This window comes from Bos javanicus, chromosome 15 (genome assembly GCF_032452875.1).
Source record: "Bos javanicus breed banteng chromosome 15, ARS-OSU_banteng_1.0, whole genome shotgun sequence".
Lineage (NCBI taxonomy): Eukaryota > Metazoa > Chordata > Mammalia > Artiodactyla > Bovidae > Bos > Bos javanicus.
The window spans coordinates 44,661,790-44,688,582 of NC_083882.1; the positions used below are offsets into that span (position 1 = coordinate 44,661,790).

The window sequence follows — 26,793 nt, forward strand, 5'->3', positions numbered from 1 at the left end:
TTACTGGTGAACATCTGCTATTATTTTGTACTTTTGAAACAAGATTTCTGAGCCAAAATGCTTCACTTCTTTATTTGTACTTGGAAGAGTCCCTATTCCAGTATATTAGCCATTGTCAAAATTGCCAACTTGATTCTTCAGAATGAACTCATCATTGTATCTTCTGTCAAGAATATCACACTCAAACTCTCATCTATTGGATTTTTACTTTATAATTTACATACATGGTCCATAAAAACAATATACGCTTCACTACTGAAATGAAAAGTGGAAACGAAAGCTTTGTGGTTGACTTCATCCTCTTGGGCTTTTCTAATTTTCCTCAACTCCAAGGGCAGCTCTTTTGGGTGTTCTTGGCTGATTATCTGGTGACTCTGCTGGGAAATGCCATCATTATAGTCGTCATCTCCCTGGAACAGAGCTTGCACGTTCCCATGTACTTGTTTCTCCTGAACCTGTCTGTGGTGGAAGTGAGTTTCAGTGCAGTCATCATGCCTGAGATGCTGGTGGTCCTCTCCAGTGAAAAAACTACGATCACTTTTGCAGGCTGTTTTGCACAGATGTACTTCATTCTCCTTTTTGGGGGGACTGAGTGTTTTCTCCTGGGGGCAATGGCTTACGACCGATTTGCTGCAATCTGCCATCCTCTGAGCTATCCAGTGACTATGAACAAAAGGGTTTTCACGAAATTAGTAATGTTCTCATGGGTCTCAGGGATCGTGGTGGCTACTGCGCAGACCACATGGGTGTTTAGTTTTCCCTTTTGTGGCCCCAATGAAATTAATCATCTCTTCTGTGAGACTCCCCCAGTGTTAGAGCTTGCATGTGCAGACACCTTTTTGTTTGAGATCTACGCATTCACTGGCACCATTTTGATTGTTATGGTTCCTTTTGTGTTGATAGTCTTGTCTTACATTCGAATTCTCTTTGCCATCCTGAAGATGCCGTCAACCACTGGGAGGCAAAAGGCCTTTTCCACCTGTGCCTCCCATCTCACATCTGTTACCCTCTTCTATGGCACAGCCAATATGACTTACTTACAACCTAAATCTGGCTACTCCCCAGAAACCAAGAAGCTGATGTCCTTGGCTTACACGTTGCTCACACCTCTGCTGAATCCACTGATCTACAGCTTGCGAAACAGTGAGATGAAAAGAGCTTTGATGAAATTATGGCGAAGAAAAGTGGATTTACATACATTCTAACTGTGGTGAGAAGGCATGGGGTATTTGGTCACTGCTCAATGGAACTCTACTTAAATTTAACAAATGACCACACATTTCTCAGCATGAACATATATAATTTGTTTAGTTTTTCAAGTTTGACAGTATATTAGGAATTTCTCTCTTTTGATTGTGATTCAGTTTTTATTGAGAATGTGTTTTGATAAAATGTAATAAAACAGTTTATCTGTTTCTCTATTATAAATATCCAAGATATTACTGGGTTATTGTTATTAAGATGAAGGCTCAATAAATATCAAGTTCCATATGTTCATGGTCTTCCCTGGTGGCTCAGAATGTAATGAATCTACCTGTAATGCAGGAGACCTGGGTTCGATCCCTGGGTCAGGAAGATCCCCTGGAGAAAGGAATGGCAATCCATCCAGTGTTCTTGCCTGGGAAATCTCAGGAACAGAGGAGTCTGTCAGACTACAGTCCATGGAGTCCCAAAGAGTCGGACATGCTTGAGCGACTAACACTTACACTTTCTCTCTCGTTCCATACGTTCATATGTACTGCTATTTTATTCCTATATGACAGATTCCTCAAAGTGAGTCTGATGAATGAAGAGTATGTGCTTATAAATTTTAATGGTTATGGCAGAATTACTTTTCAAAATCATTGTAATTCTTCAGACTTATCCAAAGGCTCACTCTGCTGCTGTAACAGGGTAGAGCTTCAAGAGACCAAAAAAATAGATGAGATTTTACTTTCTGCAGTGAGAATCTTCCATAAATTTGTAAATAAAATTGAGCTATTTCGGGGAAACCAAACTGTTCTACTTAAGGGTCTCACACAGATTATAATTCAAAACAGAACTTCTCTTGATATTTTCCCATATAGTCACCCAATGTTGGGGACCAGAGAATTCCAAGGGAACTTCCTGAAGCCTCACTTGATACTGTTAGTATCTTTCTTCACTTGTAGACCACAGTTTTTAGAGACTTTTGTTAAATTTTCCTTTATAGTTTCAGATTATAGACACTTTGTTTATCCACCTAGGATGGTTCTTCTTCTTCTTTTTTTATTGTGGGAAACTAAGTGATTTTTGTGCATGTTTTCGTTGAGTCATATCATCAGTGGTGTGATCTTCCTCAGGATAATTTCTCATTTTGCAACATCTGGAACATGTAATGCTTGCTTTCTCCTTTAATGTTGCTGTTTGTACATAGAGAGGGGAGTGCATTATTGAATCTACATCATAGGAGCTTCTGCTCTCCTTAATTTCTGCTCCAGGGGTGGTAATAAAGGGATAAAAACTATTTCCATTGTCATTCAGCTGTGAGAAAAACAATTTGTGATTACTAGAGCCTCTGCCAAAAAACTGGAGCATGAAACTGTGAAATCAGAATTTCACACACACAATAAAGAAATTTCATCATCAAATGGTTGTAACCAGTTTGAGTAACATTTGAATCTTGTATAATCTTCTTTTCAGTAGGGCATTAAACAGGCGTTTGGAAGTCCTTTTAATCAAATGCTGTCTCTGAGTGAAGTTTCCTTCTCATTGCCCTTAGAGGGGCCAGTTAAATAAGGCCATCTAGGAAAAAAAATCTCTGAAGCCTAAACCCAAGCCAAATATGCAGCTTTGTTTTGATATTTGTTATTTTTTTGTTTTGTTTTTGTTTTTGGTATACACTTTCATTCATTGGCATATACCATTCATTCATTCAATGAATTTTTGTTAAGATGAGTTTTAATGAGACTGTGCCTGGGGAAATACAGTTTCTGACCTTGATGAATTTATAGTTTATTGGATGACCACTAACTTTGGAATATCACAGAAGTCACATTGATCTCTGTCTCCATCCCAGGGGAGGAATAGAACTTGATCTTGTAAGGTTCAAAGTTTGATCACACATGTGATGATTTCAGAGTTACATTGTTTCTTCATTTGGTGCCAACTGTGACAAAATATAGCTTGTTTATAATTCTACTCCAAAGAGTAGCAATTCAGGTAACACCAGCTTCAACCTCATGGCAGCAGCTGCTGCTGCTGCTAAGTTGCTGCAGTCATGTCCAACTCTGTGCAACCCCATAGACAGCAGCCCACCAGGCTCCTCCATCCATGGGATTTTCCAGGCAAGAGTACTGGAGTGGGTTGCCATTGCCTTCTCTGCTTAGTTGGATTAATGTAAGACAAATGCTTCAAAGAAGTTAATCTTCACAGCATAAAATCTGTTTTTTTTTCTTCACATTTTATTCTAAAGCCAGATCATCCTCATCTTCTTTACCTCTGAAGATTTCCACTTGCCTTCCTTCCCCAACAGTGGGAAGCAGAGAAAACATGGAAAATGAAGAAAAGTACCTATACTGGGGTAGCATCTTATGGGTGAAGGTCTAATAGGCCCCTCTGATAACCACAGAGTTGATTATGAGGTCTCCTCTGAGAGTCTAGCATGTGACCCCCACACGTGGCTCAGAGACTTTAGAGGAGCTGCTGCTGAGTCTTTCCTCTTGTGGACTTTGTACCACTTTGAAATATGTAACTTGAAACTGTAGTAAAAGACAGGATTGATATTCTTTTTGCTTCTGAATTTACAGTTGCCTGGCTGATTTTAGATACATTTTGTAGATTCTACTTCTCTCATTTCTATTATAAGGATATTATTAGCTTGAATTTTCCTTATATAATTATTAACAAATGTGTGATCCGTGTATTGTTTGGTTGCTACACTCCATAATAGAAGTTTTCCGAGGGTAGTGACTCTATGAATTTCTTCACCCCTGTGTTCCAATTGCTTCATACAGGGCCTGGGATAGAATAAGTGCTAAATAATACTTTTCTAACAAATAAGAAGATGGCAGTCTGAGGTCAGATGTTAGTCTCAAGTCCTGGAGCAGACCTAGAGGACAGGACAGGCACAAGAATTAAGCAGGAGCTGGTAGTAGAACAGTCCCTGAGAGGAAATCTTAGGAGGGATCTGAGGGGAGTGGGTGGAAGAGATTGTTCAATAAACTTTTTTTTTTTTAAATCTATGCCCAAGTTACCTAGAATGTTCTATTGTATTCAGCTCTTTCATGATGTAGTCCATGTCAATAAAATGATTTGATCAGGGGACTCACAAGATATTAGGAATCTCTTGACATGTTGGTGTAGCCAGTTATAGGGGATGTTCACTTTTCTTTGACCTCAAATATGACACATCTGTCACAAGTTTCAGTATCTCAGAGCAAAAATCATCTTAAGTATCTTAGAGAGTATGTGATGTTTCAGCTCAGTTCAGTTCAGTTGCTCAGTTGTGTCCAACTCTTTGTGACCCCCACGGAGTGCAGCACTCCAGGCCTCTCTGTCCATTACCAACTCCCAGAGTTTACTCAAACTCATATCCATTGAGTCAGTGATACCATCCAGCCATCTCATCCTCTGTCATCCCCTTCTCCTCCTGCCTTCAATCTTTCCCAGCATCAGGGTCTTTTCCAATGAGTCAGTTCTTCTCATCAGGTGCCAAAGTATTGGAGTTTCAGCTTCAGCATCAGTCCTTCCAATGAACACCCAGGACTGATCTCCTTCAGAATGGACTGGTTGGATCTCCTTGCAGTCCAAGGGACTCTCAAGAGTCTTCTCCAACACCACAGTTCAAAAGCATCAATTCTTTGGCGCTCAGCTTTCTTTATAGTCCAACTCTCACATCCATACATGACTACTGGAAAAACCATAGCCTTGACTAGACAGACCTTTGTTGGCAAAGTGTCTCTGCTTTTTAACATGCTATCTAGGTTGATCATAAATGTGATGTTTGACTTCCCCTATAATAAACATGACAAGCAGTAGTTTCATATCTTCTTGAATTCCTCTCCTATGGGAACTGTTTGACTTTCAAAGTACTATTTACTATTCTAGCATTCAGGGGAGCCATCTACATTCTTTTTGGGTGCAAAGCTGGCTCCCCAGGCTGACAGTCAACTAAACATATGTATTCAGAGACCTTGTTAGAGACCTATATCCTTCAGATACACACACACACTCATGCATGCATACAGGCCATCACTTGGCTGTTGCCAACAGAAGCTGGCTAAATCATTTAATCTACATGATTGGATGTTAATGTAGGACACAAAGATCATTACACTTCATGCCTACTCTATATGTCCATCTACATGTATCTATCTTAGATCTCCTTACTGCCAAACTTCCTTTCTTTTCTTTCCAGTCCAAGGCAACAAACTCTCTTTCTGCAGTCTAATGTACAGTACTAGCCCCCTGATCCAGTACCCTCAGGCTCCAGTACTATGGGTTCTCCTGCCCTTCATTGGTATAGGCCAGCTAGGTCTTGCAGTTCCTTTGTGATACAGTCTCTTTTTTCATTATCTGGTCCAGTGTCTCTGACTGGGTTTATATGACTTAACTGTATGTATAGGACTGGATTCCTAGGGCGGAGATGAAGGTAATTCATGATTATCTTCCTGAATCTACCTTATGTAGTCTTCCTGCTCTTAATGGAGGAGGGATTGGCAAGTTCTGAATCATCAGAAGGTTCAGAGATATCTTGGAGGGAAAGTCCTTGGAGACATCCATCCAGATTTCCCATTCCATATGTCAAGCTCTTAGATTTTTTCCAATTTCAACTCCAACCTTGGCACAACACACATTTCTTGATTAAGCATTGAGCTATCTTTGAAGTCTAGCCATTTAAAACCCTGGATTTGATTTAGCTTTTTCTGCTTGGCCACAGCAAGAGATGAGGGTTCTTGTGAAGTACTGAAAGACTCTTTGGCTCTCATACTTAGTTTTCTATGGTGTTGATTATGGTCACCTTTTTGTTGTCTATCTGCAGGGATCAAAGTAATATAGTAACAACTGTGTAATTCTATTATTCTTTGATTTATCAACCCCTCTTCCTTCTTACCTTTCAATACCTGAATCATTTCACTATCCAGACATTTCCCACCAGGGCTACATTATTCCAGGTCACCATCTTGAAAGCTTTTACTACGAACTTTTCAGTTGTGCCAGGAGATGTCTATGTTTCACATAACAAAAGGAATGGGAACTATAAGACCAGTCAGATGGTAAGATTCAGTCACCGAACACTATTTTATAGCCTCCTGTTGCTAACTACTTTGAGTACTGTCTGTGTTCCCTGGATTTTCTAGGTAGCAGATACTTAAATGGAGTTAGAAGTGCAAACATCTGGAAAAGAAAAAGCGCTGAAACAGGACTGGGCAGGAGGCCTGGAAAAGTCTTCTGACCCCAATAGGGAGCTCTGGATTGTCCATTGGAGTTATCCTTATGGGTCAGAGATGGATAGATCCTTGTTCAATATTCGACTCTGAGAAGAGTGTGGTCTTGGCAATCTTGATCAACAAGAGCAAAGCTAGAGGAACCACACTTCCTGATTTCAAACTATATTACAAACCAGTGTAATCAAAAGAGTATGGCATTGGCATAAGAAGACACATATACAAATAGAACACAATAGAGAATCCAGAAATAAACTCATGCATATGTCATCAATTAATTTTTAACAATGAACCAAGAATGCACAAGGGGGACAGAATAGTTTCTTCAATAAATGGTATTCAGAACACTGGATGTACACAAGCAAAAGAATAAAATTGGACCCTCATCTTATACTAAACTAAAAAATCAACTCAAAATAGGTTATAGATTTGAATGTAAGACCTGAAAGAAAAAGCTCCTGGAAGAAAATCTAAAGGATAATCTCTTTGACATTGATCTTGGCAATGATTTCTTGAATTTTGACAACAAAAGGAAAAAAACAATAAAAGCAAAAATTAACAACAGGGACTATATCAAACTAAAAAACTCCACCGCAAAGGAATCATTCCATCAGCTAAATGATAGGCAGTCTATGAAATGGGAGAAGCTATTTGCAAAATAGATATCTGGTAAAGGAAAGTTATGACCAACCTAGATAGCATATTCAAAAGCAGAGACATTACTTTGCCAACAATGGTTCGTCTAGTCAAGGCTATAGTTTTTCCTGTGGTCATGTATGGATGTGAGAGTTGGATTGTGAAGAAGGCTGAGGGTCGAAGAATTGAGCTTTTGAACTGTGGTGTTGGAGAAGACTCTTGAGAGTCCCTTGGACTGCAAGGAGATCCAACCAGTCCATTCTGAAGGAGATCAGCCCTGGGATTTCTTTGGAAGGAATGATGCTAAAGCTGACACTCCAGTACTTTGGCCACCTCATGCGAAGAATTGACTCATTGAAAAAGACTCTGATGCTGGGAGGGATTGGGGGCAGGAGGAGAAGGGGCCGACAGAGGATGAGATGGCTGGATGGCATCACTGACTCGATGGACGTGAGTCTGGGTGAACTCTGGGAGTTGGTGATGGACAGGGAGGCCTGGCGTGCTGCGATTCATGGGATCGCAAAGAGTCGGACACGACTGATCGACTGATCTGATCTGATCTGAAAGGGTTAACATTCAAAACGTATAAGGAGCTCACACAACTCAAAAGGGAAACACAACCAACCTGATTAAAAAAATGGGCAGAGGAACTGAATAGACAATTTTACAAAGTAGACATACAGATGACCAACAGGTACATGAAAAGGTAGTCAGTATCACTAATCACAAGGGAACTACAAGTCAAAACCATAGTGAGATCTCTTCACACCTGTTTAATAGCTCTCATCAAAAGCAGGAGATAAGTCTTGGTGAGAATATGGAGAGAAAGGAACCCTTGAACACTGCTGGTGGGAATACAAATCAATGCATGACTGTAGAAGGCAGTATGCTGCTGCTGCTGCTGCTAAGTCGCTTCAGTCGTGTCCGACTCTGTGCGACCCCATGGATGGCAGCCCACCAGACTCCCCATCCCTGGGATTCTCCAGGCAAGAACACTGGAGTGGGTTGCCATTTCCTTCTCCAAGGCATGAAAGTGAAAAGTGAAAGTGAAGTCGCTCAATCGTGTCCAACTCTTAGTGACCCCATGGACTGCAGCCTACTAGGCTCCTCCATCCATGGGATTTTTCCAGGCAAGAGTACTGGTGTGGGGTGCCATTGCCTTCTCCGAGAAGGCAGTATGGAGGTGCTCAAAAAAATTACACCTAATATTAATATATGACCCAGTAATTCCACTTCTGGGTAAATATTCTAAGGAAAGGAAATCACTGTCTTAAAGAGACAGCTGCCCCGTGATCATTGCAGCACTATTTACATGAGCCAACACATTGAAACAACCTAACTGTGTCTATCAATGGGTGAACAGTTAAAGAAAATGTGGTATTAACATAAAAATACATACACAATAGAACATTATTTAGCCATAATAATGGGAATTTTACCATTTGTGACAACATAGTGGACCTCAAAGGCATTATGCTAGGTGGAATAAATCAGAGAAAGGCAAATACTGTATGAGCTCACTTCTATGTCGAATCTAAAATAACTAAACTTGGAGAAACAGAGAACAAATGGAGATCAGCTGAGTTGGTGGGGGGAGTGGGGAAAATGGGTAAATGAAAAGGCACAAACTTTTAGTTATAGGATAAACATTTCTGAGGCAGTAATCTATAAGATGATGATGATAGTTAACAACCCTGTATTATATATCTGTACATCTTGAAAATTCTCATCAGAAGGAAAAATTGAGGTGATTGATTAAATTTACTGTGGTAATTATTCTGCAAATATACATGTATGAAAGCATTAAATCATGAACCCTAAACTAACTCAATATTTTGTCAATTATTTCTTGATAAATTTAGATAAAACACAAAACAGCAAAAAAAATTAAGTCTATGACTCATTACTGCTCAGGTGATATGCATAAAGTAAAGAAAGCATGGCTAATTGAACATACAGGGAAAGTGCAGCCAGGACTGAGTAAACCTAGATCCCTATACCAGTCCTGCTTGCCATGTTCTGCTGCTGCTGCTGCTGCTAAGTCACTTCAGTCGTGTCGGACTCTGTGCGACCCCATAGACGGCAGCCCACCAGGCTCCCCCGTCCCTGGGATTCTCCAGGCAAGAACACTGGAGTGGGTTGCCATTTCCTTCTCCAATGCATGAAAGTGAAAAGTGAAAAGTGAAAGTGAAGTCGCTCAGTCGTGTCTGACTGTAGCGACCCCATGGACTGCAGCCCACCAGGCTCCTCTGTCCATGGGATTTTCCAGGCAAAAGTACTGGAGTGGGGTGCCATTGCCTTCTCCATGCCATGTTCTAGGTTTTTTATAATAATAATGACAACAACAATAATAAATTTGTGCTCTATTAAGGGTCAATTATTTTCACAATAATAATAATGAGTTTTAGGGTTTTTTTGCTAATTGTTGTTTTGAAGTTTTATTCCAAAGTATATTGTGTGTATGACTATCAAATATTTGCATTTATTGCTCTTTTCTCACTGACAAATAATCAATTTTGTAAAGATCTCAGAGATATTTTGGTGGGAAAATGTACAGTTAGCAAGGTAGAAAGTGTTCTTTCTGTTCCATAGTTACTCTCTCATTACCATGTTAAATGAAAATGTTATTAAAATATTCCCATTTCTATGTCTTTGTTTTTTATTTGTTTTGCCAATCATTGAGGAAATATGTTAAATCTCTATTTTGATTTTTAAAAATAAATTTATTAGTATTGGTTTTGAATTATAGTTTAATATTAATCTTCCTTCCTTTGTATCCCCTTGCATGTATCTGAAATGGATTTATCTGGTCTAATATACACACTGGAACATGTATCAATTGTGATTCTACATCTTGATGATTTCTCACAAACTGCACATCACCTGGGTTACCATCACCTACCTCAAGAAATAGAATATTTTAGTATGTCAGAAGGCCCTGGGATGGGACTCATGGGGTATGAATCATGGAACTCTCATATTAGACGTCCATTCACATGCCTGATGCTTGTGACGAGTTCATGTGTGTGGTGTTATCCCATCATAATGAATGATATGGAAGGAATCTTTGGATTGGATTTTGTGATGAAAATTCATTTTCCTCCGCATAACAGGTACATTTCTCACCAGACACAGATTGGATAGAATGAATCCCTAAGTGTTGTCAGCCTTATTGCTGTTGGAAGGGGGAAGCTTCCTTGAGAATGGAACAGCCTACTCCAGGAAAGCAACAATAAGAAGCAGACAAAGAGAATCTGCAATCCAGCCTCATCATCCAGTTCTAGACAAAGACCAGCCTGCATATTCATTAATCTTTTCACTCCACTGGACTGAGCCAATAGTCTCCTGAATTGTTTAAGCCAGTTTAGATTGATCCCAGAATCCCCTGATTTTCAGGTGTACTCAATAAGTATAATAATGCAAAATATCAAAATCTTTGTGGGAGGTGGGGTGGGAAGTCAGCCAGGCATTTTACAAAGAGTCGTCCATCTACCTGTCCTAATTTATAGCTCAACACTGCACAGCTGTACCTCCATTCAGCCATTCCCTCCCCTCTGGCTCACCTATCTTTGCTCACACCTTCCCCTCACTGCTTTCTTCTTTTCCCCTTTTAAACCTTTACTCAATCATTATTTCCACCTCCTATGGAGAGATGTCACGGTGCAATTGAATCCCTTGTGTTGGGAAATGTTTATTCCCTGTAGGAATATGAGGGAGTGGTGCTCCAGGTTTTGTGCTCTTGAGCTTTGTCACCTGAGGGGGCAAGTTTAAACCTCTTTAGTTATTGTGCAAAAATACAAGAAAGCATGTACGAACTGACTGCAAGTTCTCCAGGGATGGGTTCTTCAGGGCATGTGATTCAATGCCATATAATGTTCTAGAATCAGTGCACTGAATCACTGAGCTGTGTTGTGAGGATGTGGCTTTTGACTAGAGGCAAAGCTTCTAATCATGTAGCATGAACATTATTATATTGCAAGTTCACCCCTTCTACCTGTTTTGTTGTGGCTTCATCTTTATGTCTTCAGTTGTATAAGATCTTTTGTGATAGATTTCTGTCTTTTTCACTGATGGTTGTTTTACACGTTGTGATTTTGGAGGTGAGCTTAAGTTCTTCTACTCCACCATCTTGATCCTCCAGGCTCTTTTACTTGAGAGATTCAAGGTAAAAAAGTGAAGATTCTTGCTATATGCTTGTTGGTGGGTTTTTCATTTACAGTTTGTCTTCTATTGATAGTTGGAGATGCTGTTGAAGTGATCTCAGTGATCAGGAATCACTGAACACAGCTGAAACATTTTAATCAGTAAACTCTTTGGTGTTGATGCTATTCAATTTTGCTCTTTTCTTTTCAGAGAAAAAGTTGGGACAATAATTAGAGGTGTGTATTCGGAGGGCACCAATCATCAAGTCTTAGAAGATTTTCACTGGGAAGGAATGGGTAAATAAGTCCAACTCAGACCTTTTTCAACTGGAAGGCTGAAATCTAGAAGAGAGTGATCTGCCTAAGTATTGCATGTCAGAGAGCTATTAAGACAGCATTATGGTCTCTAAGTTATTAAGTGGAGCATCTATAGTCAGTTGCTATTTACATCATGAACATTTTGTTTTATAACATGCTTTTCATCAGTCCTTTAGAGGTTTTCCACTTTGTGTTGTTGTTGTTCAGTTGCCAAGTTGTATCTGACTCTTCGTGACTCCATGAACTGCAGCAGGCCAGACTTCCTTGTCTCTTTCCATCTCCCAGAGTTTACCCAAGTTCATGTCCATTGCATTGGTGATGCCATCCAACCATCTCATCCTCTGTCACCCTCTTCTCCTTCTTTGTATGTTTGTTTGTATGATACTCTGAATTTTCTAGCGCTCAAATCCTATCCACTTTGAAAATTTGTAACTGAATATGTATTGTTATTTCCCTCCATTAGAAAGTAGTTTAAATACTTGGCCTGCAGAGTATATTTTTATTAATTTAGGAGTCTTTCAACAACAAAAATATAATTTATAGACGTTTGATTTTAGTACATGTCTATAGCCAAACTCAGGAAGAAGTCAACTTGCCTTCTGCTGTTTGCTAATATTCTAATGACCTTTTTTTAAGACAACATTACATGTCTTCAACTTGCTGTCTTTGTCTTCTTGGATTTCTCATCTCCCACAGTTAACTTCCATTGATTTTTACAATGTCACAGAGAACCAGAAGATCTCCACTGTAGTGCTAAACTGTCACCAGATACATTTTGATTTGAGCAAGTTAGCCTTCCTTCTGTCTTTCTCCTGCCTCATTGCCCTTCCACCCTTTACTGCTTATGAGGTAGTTGTTCACTCTCATCCCTCATTCAGAAGTAATCTTTTCCTCCTTGAAGTATCTAATATGTTTGTTATTACCCTTTTTCCCAATACTGTTTATACTGATTTTACTTTTCATGTAGATAGAACATTCCTATAAAGTTGAGTCTGCATTTTCCTAATTTTTGTTTTCATTTATTCAAGAAAAAATTGGTTTAGTATTTGTTATGCATCAGAAAGTCTTGTAGGCATAGTGAATATAAAGCATAATCTTTGCAATCCTGGGATTTATATTTAGTGAGAGAGATAGTGTGTGTTATATGTACACAAATATAAGTGTAAATGCAAATCAGTAGGAGCTATTGAAGAAAATAGAGCACAGTGTGAGAGGCAGGAGTTATAAGTTCTGGCTTGGGGAGTGAGACCTTATTTTCCATTTTAGGTTGTGTGGTTTGCTCTCTGTTGAACTCTCGTATCCAAGGTTTGTCTCAGAGTATATAGGCTAAAGATGGTAGGTGCTCAGTCAGTGTTGAGTAATTAATGATTAATTGAACACCTTGATGAGAAATTTAATGGTGAGAAAGAGAAGAGAATGAAAGAGAGAGAGAGAAGGGAAACTTTAAATTATAAGTTTACAGTGAATAAAACATGGGCTTTTCCTTAAATCATTATGTCTCAAGGTTCCACCAATGAGAACTGACACCACATGTTTCTCATCTGGCAAGTCCCAATATATTTAACCTATTGGCAAAAATCAATGGGTATAAAGCCAGTTCACATAGTCACAGATCACGTCAGGTAAGAACATTTAAATTACACCTTCTTTGTGTGTTTCTGCAGAGAGTTGTCACCTTAACCAAGCCAAGCACAGTCATTTTGAACTAACGAATAGTTAAAGTATATATCATCTTTGTTGTACTTAGACTTATTAGAATTTTATAAAATTTTTTTGTGGGTTATCTTTTTCCATTTGTCATTTTTGAGGCATTATTTTTAATTGAAAATTTTAATCCATTGAACTTTTATATGTAATATAAGTTTTACTACTTTTAAGTGTACAATTCTGAAGTAGTAAGTACCTACTGCATTTTTATATTTATGGAAGTTCAAATTGTCTTACCTGTTCTATTTTCAAAATCTTTAAGTATTTCTTAGTTCAGAGCCTTTTGAATGAAATGAGGAATGCTAGCCCACATTTGCTTTCCTCTTATGGCCCTATGTTCTGATTAGCGTAAGCAAACATGAGCTTTATTTTTGTGGTCTTAAATTTCATATTTACATAAAGTTGAGAAAATAGATGCTACCTTTAGCCGTGTTTTATTAATGGGATCTAAGTTATAGAATATTCCTATTTGCTTTAACACTGAATTTGATTTTCAAACTACATGGTGTTTGCAATAAAACTCTGATATTATTTTGTGTGTATCAGACAAGATTTCTAAGTTAGAATAATCAGCCATTCTCCAAAATTGTCAAAATAGATTTCTATCAGGATGGGCTCCTCTTTATATATTTTGTCAAGATTGTTTGGGTTGAATGCAGATGCTGGCTCAGAACTGTTAGATTGTGACTTGGTACTTTGTAAACTATGTTCCTAAAACAGTATATGCTCCACTGTTGACATGAAAAGTCAGAACCAAAGCTCTGTGTTTTACTTCATCCTCTTGGGCTTTTCTAATTTTCCTGAACTTCAGAGGCAGCTCTTTTGGGTGTTCTTTGTTGATTATCTGGTGACTGTGCTGGGAAATGCCATCATTATAGTCGTCATCTCCCTGGAACAGAGCTTGCATGTTCCCATGTACTTGTTTCTCCTGAACCTGTCTGTGGTGGAAGTGGGTTTCAGTGCAGTCATCATGCCTGAGATGCTGGTGGTCCTCTCCAGTGAAAAAACTACGATCACTTTTGCAGGCTGTTTTGCACAGATGTACTTCATTCTCCTTTTTGGGGGGACTGAGTGTTTTCTCCTGGGGGCAATGGCTTACGACCGATTTGCTGCAATCTGCCATCCTCTGAGCTATCCAGTGACTATGAACAAAAGGGTTTTCACGAAATTAGTAATGTTCTCATGGGTCTCAGGGATCGTGGTGGCTACTGCGCAGACCACATGGGTGTTTAGTTTTCCCTTTTGTGGCCCCAATGAAATTAATCATCTCTTCTGTGAGACTCCCCCAGTGTTAGAGCTTGCATGTGCAGACACCTTTTTGTTTGAGATCTACGCATTCACTGGCACCATTTTGATTGTTATGGTTCCTTTCGTGTTGATACTCTTGTCTTACATTCGAATTCTCTTTGCCATCCTGAAGATGCCATCAACCACTGGGAAGCAAAAGGCCTTTTCCACCTGTGCCTCCCATCTCACATCTGTTACCCTCTTCTATGGCACAGCAAGCATGACTTACTTACAACCCAAATCTGGCTACTCCCCAGAAACCAAGAAGCTGATGTCCTTGGCTTACACGTTGCTCACACCTCTGCTGAATCCACTGATCTACAGCTTGCGAAACAGTGAGATGAAAAGAGCTTTGATGAAATTATGGCGAAGAAAAGTGGATTTACATGCATTCTGACTATGGTGAAAATGCAGGTGATATTGATTCACTGCCAGACTGAACATTATTTCAATTTAATAGTGTTGAAAATAGTTTACATTTCTTGATACTAATAATATATTTAATTTGTTGATTTTTCCAAGTTTAAAAATATATCAGGATCCCTCTGTTATGATAGTATGTTCACATTCATTTTTTATATGTGTGTAAGTTCTTTTTTATTGGCTGCTCTGCAGGGCATGTAGGATCTTAATTCCTTGACCAGGGATGGAAACCTGAGTCCCTTGAATCGGAGGCGGAGTCTTAATTACTGGACCACTGGGGAACGCCACATAGGTGCATAACTTTGGTGACGTGATATAGCAATTTATTTATCTGTTCTTTTATCATGAATGTTCAGGTTGTTACAGGATTACGGTCATTTAGATGCGATTTAAATAAAGAACTACTTCTGTTTGTTCATATGTACTGACTTTTTGTTTCTGTATGATAGATTTCTCAGTCTAGGCCTGATGGGATGAAGAGTATGTGTATTTATGAATTTTAATATCTATTGGGGAATTACTTTTCAAAATCATTGTAACTTTTCAGACTCTTCTGAAGGCTCTCTCTGCTGCTCTAACAGGGTAGAGATTCAAGAAACCAACAAATAGATGAGATTTCAGTTTAGAGTGAAAAACCTGTTTCATGGATGAGTAAACAAAATCCAGTTATTTTGGGAGACCAAACTGTTTCTACTTCATGAACTCCTCAGATTATTATTCAAAACAGGATTTCCTTTGATATTTTTCCAGATATTCACCCAAGGCTGGGGATCAGAAAACTCCATGGAAACTTCCTGAAGTATCACTTGATACTACTAGTATATATTTTTTCACTTATAGACCACTGCTTTTAGAGACTTTTATTAAATTTCCCTTTCTAAGTTCAAATTGCCCCCAGACACTTTGTTTATATAGATACAATAGTTTTTTTTATTTTTTTGTGAGAAAATCAGTGAATAGCCATTTAGGTATGTATTCTATGGTCTTTGAGTCACATCATTAACAGTGTGATCTTCTCCAGAATAATTTCTTATTCTTGCAACATTTGGAACATTTAATGCTTGCTTCCTGTCTTAACATTGCTGTTTGAAAGCAGCTGCTTTGTTGAACCACTTTCCCATGAGGTTGTTCCCATGTCCTTAGTTTTTGCTCCAGGGATAGTATTAAAGTGGTATAACATTATTTCCATTGTCATTCATTTCTTGAATTTTACATCAAAATCAAAAACAACAAAAGCAAAAATTAGCCAGCAGGACTATATCAAACTAAGAAACTTCTGCACAGCAAAGGAATCCATCAACAAAATGATAGGCAGCCTACAGAATGGGAGAAAATAGTTGCAAATTATACATCTAGAAAAGGGTTAACATCTAAAATATACAAAAGGCTCACACAACTCAACAGGAAAACACAATCAATCTGACTAAAAAATGGGCAGAAAAACTAAAGAGATAATTTTCCAAAGAAGACATACAGATAGCCAACAGGTACATGAAAATGGTCATGTATCAGTAATTATCAGTAATGGGGTCAATATTAGTAATTATAAGGGAACTACAAATCAAAATCACGAGATCACTTCACACCTGTTATAGCGGCTCTTATCAAAAAGGCAAGAGATAAGTGTTGATGAGGATTGGAGAAAAGGGAACACTTGTGCACTGTTAGTGGGAATATAAATTGATGCATGGCTATGGAAAACAGTGTGGAGTTATGTCAAATAATTAAGATTTACTATTAAAATGCGTGCATGTGTGCTAAGTCGCTTCAGTTGTGTCTGTCTCTGTGCGACCCTATGGACTGAGGCTGTCAAGCTTCTCTGTCCATGGGATTCTCCAGGCAAGAATACTGGAGTGGGTTGCCATGCCCTCCTCCAGGGGATCTTCCTGACCCAGGGATCAAACCCTCATCTCTTTATGTCTCTTGCATTGGCAGATGGGTTCTTTACCACTAGCACCACCTGGGAAACCCAGCATTAACATATGACTTAGAAATTCCACTTCTGAATATATATTGTAAGGAAAGAAAAATCATTTTCTCAAAGAGATAGCTGCCCCATGACCACTGCAGCATTATTTACATTAGCCAAGATGTTGAAACAACCTAAGTGTATCTATCAGCAGTTATAAAAAATGAGATATATACGTATTACATACATACTTACATATATACTAGAACATTGTTTAGCCATAAAAAGAAGGAACTCCTGTCATTTGTGACAACATGGATGGACCTCGAGGGCATAATCCTGAGTGAAATAAGTCAGACAGATAAAGACAAATACTGTATGATTTCAATTCTATGTGGAACCTAAAATAGCTGAAAAAGAAACAGCGACAGATAATGATCGGCAGAGTTGAGTGGTGGGGAGGGGGATAAATGGCTGAAGGTTGTGAAAAAGTACAAACTTCCAGTTATGAGGTAAATAAAGTCTGGGGAAGTAACATACAGTATGGTGACTGTAGTTAATAATATTGTATTGTATATTGTAAGTCACTAAGAGAGGACATTTTATAAGGAAAAAAATTTGTAACTATGTGAGGCGATGGATATCAATCAAAGTTTTGGTGGTAATTATTTTGCAATATATACATGTATGAATGCTTTAAGTTGTAGACCTTAAACTAATACAGTTGTCATTGTTCAGTCACTCAGTTGTGTCCAACTTTTTGTGATACCGTGGACTGCAGCACACCAGGCTTCCCTGTCCTTCACCATCTCTGGAGCTTGCTCAAACTCATGTCCATTGAGTCAGTGATGCCATCCAACCATCTGATCCTCTGTTGTCCCCTTCTCCTCCTAACTTCAATATTTCCCGACATCAAGGTCTTTTCCAGTGAGTCAGCTCTTTGCATCAGGTGGCCAAATAATTGGATCTTCAGCTTCAGCATCAGTCTCTCCAATGAATATTCAGGATTGATTTCATTTAAGATTGACTAGTTTGATCTCCTTGCAGTCCAATAGACTCTCAAGAGTCTTCTCTAACACCACAATTCAAAGACATCAATTCTTCAGCGCTCAACATTTTTGGTGGTCCAACTCACATCCATACATGACTACTGGAAAGACCATAGCTTTGACTACATGACTTTTGTCAGCAAAATAACGTCTCTGCTTTTTAATATGCTATCTAGGTTTGTCATGGAGAAGGAAATGGCAACCCACTCCAATGTTCTTGCCTGGAGAATCCCAGGGACGGCAGAGCCTGGTGGGCTGCTGTCTGTGGGGTCGCACAGAGTCGGACACAACTGAAGTGACTTAGCAGCAGCAGCAGCAGGTTTGTCGTAGCTTTCCTTCCAGTGAGCAAGCATCTTTTAATTTCATGGCTGCAGTCACCATCAGCAGTGATTTTGGAGCCCAAGAAGATAAAGTCTGTCACTGTTTCCATTGTTTTCTCTTCTATTTGCCATGAAATGATGGGATTGGATGCCATGATCTTAATATTCTGAATGTTGAGTTTTAAGCCAGCTTTTCACTCTCCTTTTCACCTTCATCAATAGGATCTTTAGTTCCTCTTTGCTTTCTGCCATAAGGGTGGTGTCATTTGCATATCTGAGGTTACTGGTATTTCTCCTGGAAATCTTGATTCCAGCTTGTGATTTATCCAGCCCAGCATTTCTCATGGTGTACTCTGCATATAAGTTAAATAAGCAGAGTGACAATATACAGCCTTGATCTACTCCTTTCCCAGTTTTGTACCAGTCCGTTGTTCTATGGACTGATCTGTTGCTTCTTGATGGGCATACAGATTTGCAGAAGGCAGGTAAGATGCTCTGGTATTCCCATCTCTTGAAGAATTTTCCACAGTTTGTTGTGCTCCACACAGTCAAAGGCTTTAGCATAGTCAGTGAAGGATAAGTAGATGTTCTTTTGGAATTCTCTTGCTTTTTCTATGATCCAACAGATGTTGGCCATTTGGTCTCTGATTCTTCTGCGTTTTCTAAATCCAGCTTGAACATGTGGAAGTTCTTGATTTATGTACTGTTGAAGTCTGGCTTGGAGAATTTTGAGCATTACTTTACTAACATGAGTGCAATTGTGTGGTAGCTGGAACATTCTTTGGCATTGCCCTTCTATGGGATTAGAATGAAAACTGACCTTTTCCAGTCCTGTGGCCACTGCTGAATTTTCCAAATTTGCTGGCATATTGAGTGCAACACTTTCACAGCATCAGCTTTTAGGATTTGAAATAACTCAGCTGAAATTCTATCACCTCCACTAGCTTTGCTTGTAGTGATGCTTCCTAAGGCCCACTCGACTTCACTCTCCAGGATGTCTGGCTTTAGGTGAGTGATCACACCATTGTGGTTATATGGGTCATTAAGATCTTTTTTGTATAGTTCTTCATGTGTATTCTTGCTGCCTCTTCTCTAGGAAATAGCATGTACACCTAGCAAAGGGTATAATTCATGGCCCTACATCTTGATGAAATCTCAAAACTGCACATCATCTGTGTTACCATCCATCAACTACATCAAGAAATAGGACATTTCAGCATTTATAAGGACCCTGTGATTGCTGGGGTGAAAAGTGAAAGTGAAGTCTCTCAGTCATGTCAGACTCTTTGAGACCCCATGGACTGTAGCCTACCAGGCTCCTCCATCCATGGAATTTCCCAGGCAAGAGTACTGGAGTGGGTTGCCATCTCCTTCTCCAGGGGATCTTCCCAACTGAGGGACTGAACCTGGGTCTCCCGCATTGCATGCAGACCCTTTACCATCTGAGCCACCAGGGAAATAGGACATTTCAGCATTTATAAGGACTCTGTGATGGGATTGCTGGGGTATGAATCATCAAAAGTATATAAACAGGCTTCCCTGCATCTGGTGCAAGTGATTGGTACATGCATGGGGTGTTATCCCATCATGGTGAATGATATAGGAGGGGTTTGTATTGGAGTCTGTGATGAAAATCCCTTTTCCTCAGCCTAAGTGGGACATTTCCCACTGGACACAGATTAGATAGAATGAATCCCTAAGTGTTGTTGGCAACCTCATTGCCGCCAGGAAGGTTGAACTTCCTTGAAAATGGAACAGTCTACACCAGGAAAGAAGAAATAAAAATAGACAAAGGGAACCTGCATTCCAGCCTCATTGTCTAGTTCTGGACAAAGACCAGCCTGCAGATTCATTCATCTCTTCATACTTTTGGGCCAATGACCTTTTTAATTGTATAAGACAGTTTAGACTCATCTTTGAGTCCCTTGATTTTCACAAATACTCAATGAGATCAGTGATTTATGATTATTTTACAGAGAAGGTAATATAATCAGGGAAGTTAAAATATTTGCTCAAAATATGCTAGCAAGTACAGATATTTTGATTCTCAGTTTAAAAGTTCTATCTGAAATCATTTGTAATGACATTTTTCTCAAAAATTTTCAGTGGCTCTATATTTCCTGTACAAAGATCAAGAGTTGTTTATTGGGAGGGTGGGAGGATATCCAGACTTTTTACAATGAGATATCCGTCTACCTGCCTTAACTGGTTTTCCACCCCTGCATAAATTATACATGCCATCCAGTCATTCCTCCCCCTCTTGCTCACCTGCCTTTGCTCACACCTTTTCCCCATTGCTCTCTTCCTTCCCCATTTACAACCTTTGTTAAGTCATGGTTTCTACTTCTATCTGGAGATGTCATGGTGACATTGAATCTCTTGTGTGAGGAGGTATTTATTCCCTGTAGGAATATGAGGGAGTGGTGCTCTAGGTTAATCCTCTTGAGCTTTCTCACCTGAGGGCCCAAGTTCAAGCCTCTTTAGTTATTGTGCAGTTATTATACAAGAAAGCATGTTTAAAGTGATTCTCTGTGGCATGTGATTCAATATTATAATGTTCTAGAAACAGTGCACTGAATCATGGAGTTGTGTTTATGAGAAGGTGGCTTTTGACTATAGGTGAAACTTCGGACAAAGCACTGTAAACTTTAAACTGACAGATTCAATAGGTAAGAATGTGAAGGTTCAGGTGTGTGCTTGTTGGTGGGTTTTCCGTTTGCAGTTCATCTTCCACTGATAGTTGGAGATACTGTTGAAGTATTGTCTCAGTGTTTAGGAATCACCAGACACAGATTATATATTTGAGTCAGTTGATGTTGATGCTCATCAATTTTTTTTTCTTTTCAGAGAAAAATTTGGAGCAATAATTAGAGGTGAAGTACTTTGCATCTAGTAGTAATCAAATCTTAAAGACTGTCACTGCAAGGAACTTGGTAAATAAGTCCAACCCAACCTTTTTCAGCTGGAAGGCTGAGATCCAGAGAGGAGTGTGCTACCTAAGTATTCCATGTCAGAGAATTATCAAGACAGTGTTAGGGTTTTCTAAGTTATATAGAAAAGACAGATTGGCCATGGTCTGTTGCTCTTTCCACCATGAATATTTTGTTTCATATACACTTTTAATCAGTCCTTTGAAGGTTTTCTACTTTGTTTATATGATTCTGTAAACTTTTAAATTTTCAAAATCTATTTACTTATAAAATTTGTACCTGAATAGTTATTGTTCTTTCTCCCCATTAGAAATGAGTTTAAATATGTGATCCTGCAGTGTCTATTTATAAATGTAGGAGATTTTTGACACCCAAAATATAATTATTATGGTTAATACAGACATCTGATTTTTAAAAAGTTTTGTTTTTTAATTGGTGGAAGATTACCTTACAATTTTATGTTGATTTCTGCTGTGCAACAATGCGAAGCAGTCATAATTATATATATATATATATATATATATATGTATATTTGATTTTGACATGTGACTGTGGCTGAACTCAGAAATAGGTGAACTTGCCTCCTGCTGGCTGCTAATATGCTATGATCTGTACTCAATGTGTGTCTTCAGCTTGTTGTATCTTTCAGTCTTCTGCTTGGGTTCCTCATCTTCCAGTTAACTGGTTTTCAAAACATCACACAAAGCTAGCAGGACTTCATTCTATGCAAGCTGTCATCGAACACACTTTGAGTTGAGCAAGTCAGCCTTCCTCCCCTCTCCCTCCAGTCTAATTGCCCTTCTACCCCCCACTTTCTTGTGATGTAGTTATTCACCTTCATCCTTCATTTAGAAATAAGCTTTCTCTCAATGAAATGTCTGAACCCCTTGTTTTCCAATAGTGTTTATATTGATTTTACTTTTCATGTAAACATAACATTTCTTAAAGGTACAGTCTGCATTTTCCATTTATTCAAGAAAAAATTGATTTAGTACTTGTTATGAGTCAGAGACTGTCGTAGGTATTGTGAATATAAAACATAATCTTTGTTGTCCTGGAGTTTATGTTTAGTGAAAGAGTTAGTTTATACATAAAAAATATACATAGAATATCAGTAGGAGATAATAAAAGAACAGAACACAGTATGAGAGGTAGGGGTTAGAAGTTCTGGGTTAGGGAGTGAAATCCTATTTCCCATTTAGGCTGTGAGGTTTGCTCCTTGTTGAACTCTGGTAGGTGCTCAATCAGTGTTTGTTTAGTAATTAATGATTAATCGCACAATTGGATAAAATTTAATAGGGAGAAAGAAGAGAGGAAGGAAGAGTGAGATAAGGGATTCATTAAAATTACAAGTATAAAATTCCTACAACATGGGCTTTTTCTTAAATCATCATGGTCATAAGGAAGCACCATGGAGAAATGACCCTCCAAATTTCTCATCTGGGCAAATCCCAATATATTTGTCTAGGAACAGTCTGAGCAAAAATCTGTAACTCTAAAATTAATGTACATAGTTTACAGATCACCTAAGGTAGAAACATCTAAAACAAACCCTCTTTGTGTGTTTCTGCAGATCGTTGTCACTTTTAATCAAGCCATACAGAGTCATTTTGAACTAATGAATATTCATAACAGTTACATATTTTCTTTGTTGTACTTTGAATTATTAGGTTTTTTATCACAATTTTCTGGGTAGCTTTTCCAATTTGTCTCTTTTTGATACTTTCATTTTTAAAAATTTAAAACTTTAATCTATTAATTTTTATATTGTGTTAAAATATCCATTACATAAAATTTACCATTTTTAGGTGCACATTTCCCTAGTAGTATCTGTTGAATTTTTATACTTGTGGAAACTCAAATTGTCTTATCTGTTCCATTTTAAAAATCTTTAAATATTTCTTAATCCAGAGCCTTTTGAATGAAATGAGGAGAGCGCTAATCCACATTTGCTTTCCTCTTATGTCCGTACTTTCTAACAAGAAAATGTGAGCCCAGACACTTTTTGTGGTCTTTAATTTCATTCTTATATAAAATTGGGAATATAGATGATAACTTGATCAATGTTACATGAAAGGGGTCTAAGTTACAAAATATTCCTATTTGCTTTAACATTAAATGAGGTTTTTAAACTACTTAATGTTCAATTTGTCATAAAAGTTTGATGTTATTTTTTGGTATTATTTTGTATATATCAGACAAGATTTCTAAGTTACAATAATCAGCTCTTCTCCAAAATTGTTAAGCTAAATTTCTATCAGGATGGGCTCCTGATAGAGCCCATCTTTATGTCTTCTGCCCAGATTGGTTTGGTTTAAGCTATTGGACTGTGACTTTGACCTTCCAAGCCATATTCGTAAGAACAACATATGCTTCACTGTTGACATGAAAAGACAAAACCAAAGCTCTGTGGTTGAATTCATCCTCCTGGGCTTTTCTAACTTCCCTGAACTCCAAGAGCAGCTCTTTGTGGTTTTCTTGGTGGTTTACCTCGTGACTCTGATGGGAAATGTAATCATTATAGTCGTCATCTCCCTGGAACAGAGCCTGCATGTCCCCTTGTACCTGTTCCTCCAGAACTTGTCTGTGGTGGATATGGGTATCAGTGCGGTCATTATGCCTGTTATGCTGGTGATCCTTTCCACTGAGAAGATGAGGATTTTTACAGCGGGCTGTTTTGCACAAATGTACTTCATTCTTCTTTTTGGTGTGACTGAATGTTTTCTTCTGGGGGCAATGGCTTTTGACCGATTTACTGCAATCTGCCATCCTCTGAGCTACCCAATGATTATGAACAAAATGGTTTTCATGAAATTAGTTACATTCTCATGGGTCTCAGGGATCACAGTGGCTACTATGCAGACCACATGGGTGTTTAGTTTTCCCTTTTGTGGCTCCAGTGAAATTAATCATCTCTTCTGTGAGACTCCCCCAGTATTAGAGCTTGCATGTGCAGACACCTTTTTGTTTGAGATCTATGCATTCACTGGCACCATTCTGACAGTTATTGTTCCATTCTCGTTGATACTCTTGTCTTATGTTCGAATTCTCTTTGCCATCCTGAAGATGCCGTCAACCACTGGGAGGCAAAAGGCCTTTTCCACCTGTGCCTCCCATCTCACATCTGTTACCCTCTTCTATGGCACAGCCAATATGACTTACTTACAACCCAAATCTGGCTACTCCCCAGAAACCAAGAAGCTGATGTCCTTGGCTTACACGTTGCTCACACCTCTGCTGAATCCACTGATCTACAGCTTGCGAAACAGTGAGATGAAAAGAGCTTTGATGAAATTATGGAGAAGAAAAGTGGATTTACATACATTCTGAGTGTGTTGAGAAACCTTGTGATAATTGATCTTGTCTGACTGCACTGTACTTAAATTTACTTATGGTGAAAATAGGTTACCTTCCTTTCTGTCAATGTATCAATCTGTTGAGTTCTCCAAGTCTGACAATCTATTAAGGAAATATATCTCTTTAGATGGTGTATTCACATTCATTTTTCATAGATGTATAACTTTGATGACATATGATATAACAATTTATTTATCATTTCCTCTATTGTGAACATCCATGTTGTTACTGGACTATTGTCATTAAGATAAAACTTTAATAAAAAACTTGATCCATATGTTCATATGTATTGACATTTTATTTCTGTATGATAGATTGCTCAAATTAAGCTTGAGGGGATGAAGAATATGTGTAGTTATAGATTTTAATAGCTGTTACAGAATAACTTTTCAAAATCTTTGTAACTCCTTTTGACTGATCTGAAGTCCCACTCTGGTGAACTACTGAAGTAGAACTTCAAGAGACCAACAAACAGATGAGATTTAATCTCTAGAGTGAAAATCTATCCCATGAACATGTAAAGAAAGTTGAGTTATTCTGGGAGACCAAACCATTCTACTTAAGGAACTCACACAAATTATAATTCAAAACAGAATTTCTCTTGTTTCTGTTCTACATATTTATCCAATGTTGGTGACTAGAGAACTCCATGGAAACTTCCTAAAGTCTTACTTGATAATATTCATATCTTTTTCACTTGTAGACCACAGTTTTTAAGACATTTTCTAAATTTCCCTTTGTTGGCCTAAAATGCCCCCGATACCTTTCTTATTAACAATAGATAATTTTTTTTCCTGTGGGAACCAATATGGTAAATAAATGAGCATATTTTCTATGGTTGCTGAGGCAGACCATAACTTGTGACCTTTCCAGCATGATTAATTTCTCATTTTGCAACATTTGGAAGCTTTAATGCTTGCTTCTAATTTTAATGTTGCTACTGAGTTGGACAGGACTTTGTGACTAAACAACTGTGAATAGAGAAGGACCCTTTCATTGAATTGTGTTACAGGAGCTCCTACTGTCTTTAGTTTCTGCTCCAGAGATATTAGTAAATGGGCAAAACATCCTTTGCATTAAAATTTTTTTTTAAATTTTGGCAGAAAACAGTCTTTATGGACAACTATTTCTGCCAAAAATGAGTTGTGGAGATAGAAACCTGATTGTGTTTTTAAAAAAGGATCCCTGTGATGGGATTTATTGGGTATGAATCACTCAAAGTACGTATTAAGCAGGCCTCCTATGCCTGGTGAACTTGACACATTTGTGCTTGGGGTGTTATCCCACCATAATGAATGATATAAGAGGGATCCTTGAATTGGATTCTGTGATGAAAATCCCCTCTCCTCAGCATAAGTGGTACATTTCCCACTGGACACAGATTAGATTGAATGAATTTCAAAGTGTTGTTGGCAAATTCATTGCTGCCAAGAGGTGTAAGCTTCCTTAGAGAATAGAGCAAACTGCTCAAGAAAAGCAGCAATAAGAAGTATACAACACACACACACACACACACACACACACACACACACACACAAAGAGGTATACAAAGGGAACCTTCATTCTGGCCTCATCATTTGGTTCTGGACAAAGCCCAGCCTGCAGATTCATTAATCTCTTCACTCTTTTGCAACTGAGCCAATGGTCTCATTGTTCAAGACAGTTTAGGCCCTTGATTTCCACACATACTCAGTGAAATCAATAATTTGTGATTATTTTACAGAGAAAATAATGGAATTTGGGAGGTTAAAGTATTTGCTTAAATTATACAAACAAGTCTAGGCCTTTTGATTCCCAGTTTAAAAGGTCTGTTTGAAATCATTTGTAATGATATTTTTCTAAACAATTTAAAGTGGCTGTACATTTCTAGTACATATGATCAAAAAATTCTTGGTTGAAAGGGTAGGTGGGAGGGTACCCAGGCTTTTTACAAAGAGGCTTCCATTTTCTTGACCTAGCTTGTATTAGGCCCTGCATAAACTGTATGTTCTACCCAATCATTCCTCACCCTCTGGCTCACCTGCCTTTCCTCATGCCCTCACCCCACCATGCTCTTCTTTCCCCAGTTAAAACCTTTATTTAGTCTTTGTTTCTATCTGCTATTGGGAGATGTCATGGTGACACTGAATCTTGTGTGAGGAGGCGCTTGTTCCCTATAGGAATATGAGGGAGTGGTGCTCCAGGTTTAGCTCTCTTGAGCTTTCTCAACTGAAGGTCCAAGTTCAAGCCTCTTTAGCTATTGTGCAAAGACCTGAGGAAGCACATACAAATTGACTGCAAGTCCTCCAGGGATGGATTCTCTGGGGCA

The 26,793-nt window shown here is 38.5% G+C and overlaps 3 protein-coding genes across 3 annotated transcripts; all 3 read left to right on the forward strand.

Moving 5' to 3' along the window:
• Window positions 1-260: 260 nt before the first annotated feature.
• Window positions 261-1,205, forward strand: LOC133261192 (olfactory receptor 10A3-like). The gene has a single exon (XM_061439709.1). The coding sequence runs from the start codon at window positions 261-263 to the stop codon at window positions 1,203-1,205; it is 945 nt and encodes a 314-aa protein (XP_061295693.1).
• A 12,661-nt stretch (window positions 1,206-13,866) lies between these two features.
• LOC133261194 (olfactory receptor 10A3-like) lies at window positions 13,867-14,894 on the forward strand. Its single transcript, XM_061439710.1, has one exon. It carries the CDS (start codon window positions 13,950-13,952, stop codon window positions 14,892-14,894), a length of 945 nt encoding a protein of 314 aa, XP_061295694.1. The 5' UTR covers window positions 13,867-13,949.
• Window positions 14,895-23,513: 8,619 nt separating this feature from the next.
• LOC133261195 (olfactory receptor 10A3-like) lies at window positions 23,514-24,458 on the forward strand. The gene has a single exon (XM_061439711.1). The coding sequence runs from the start codon at window positions 23,514-23,516 to the stop codon at window positions 24,456-24,458; it is 945 nt and encodes a 314-aa protein (XP_061295695.1).
• The last annotated feature ends 2,335 nt before the right edge of the window (window positions 24,459-26,793 follow it).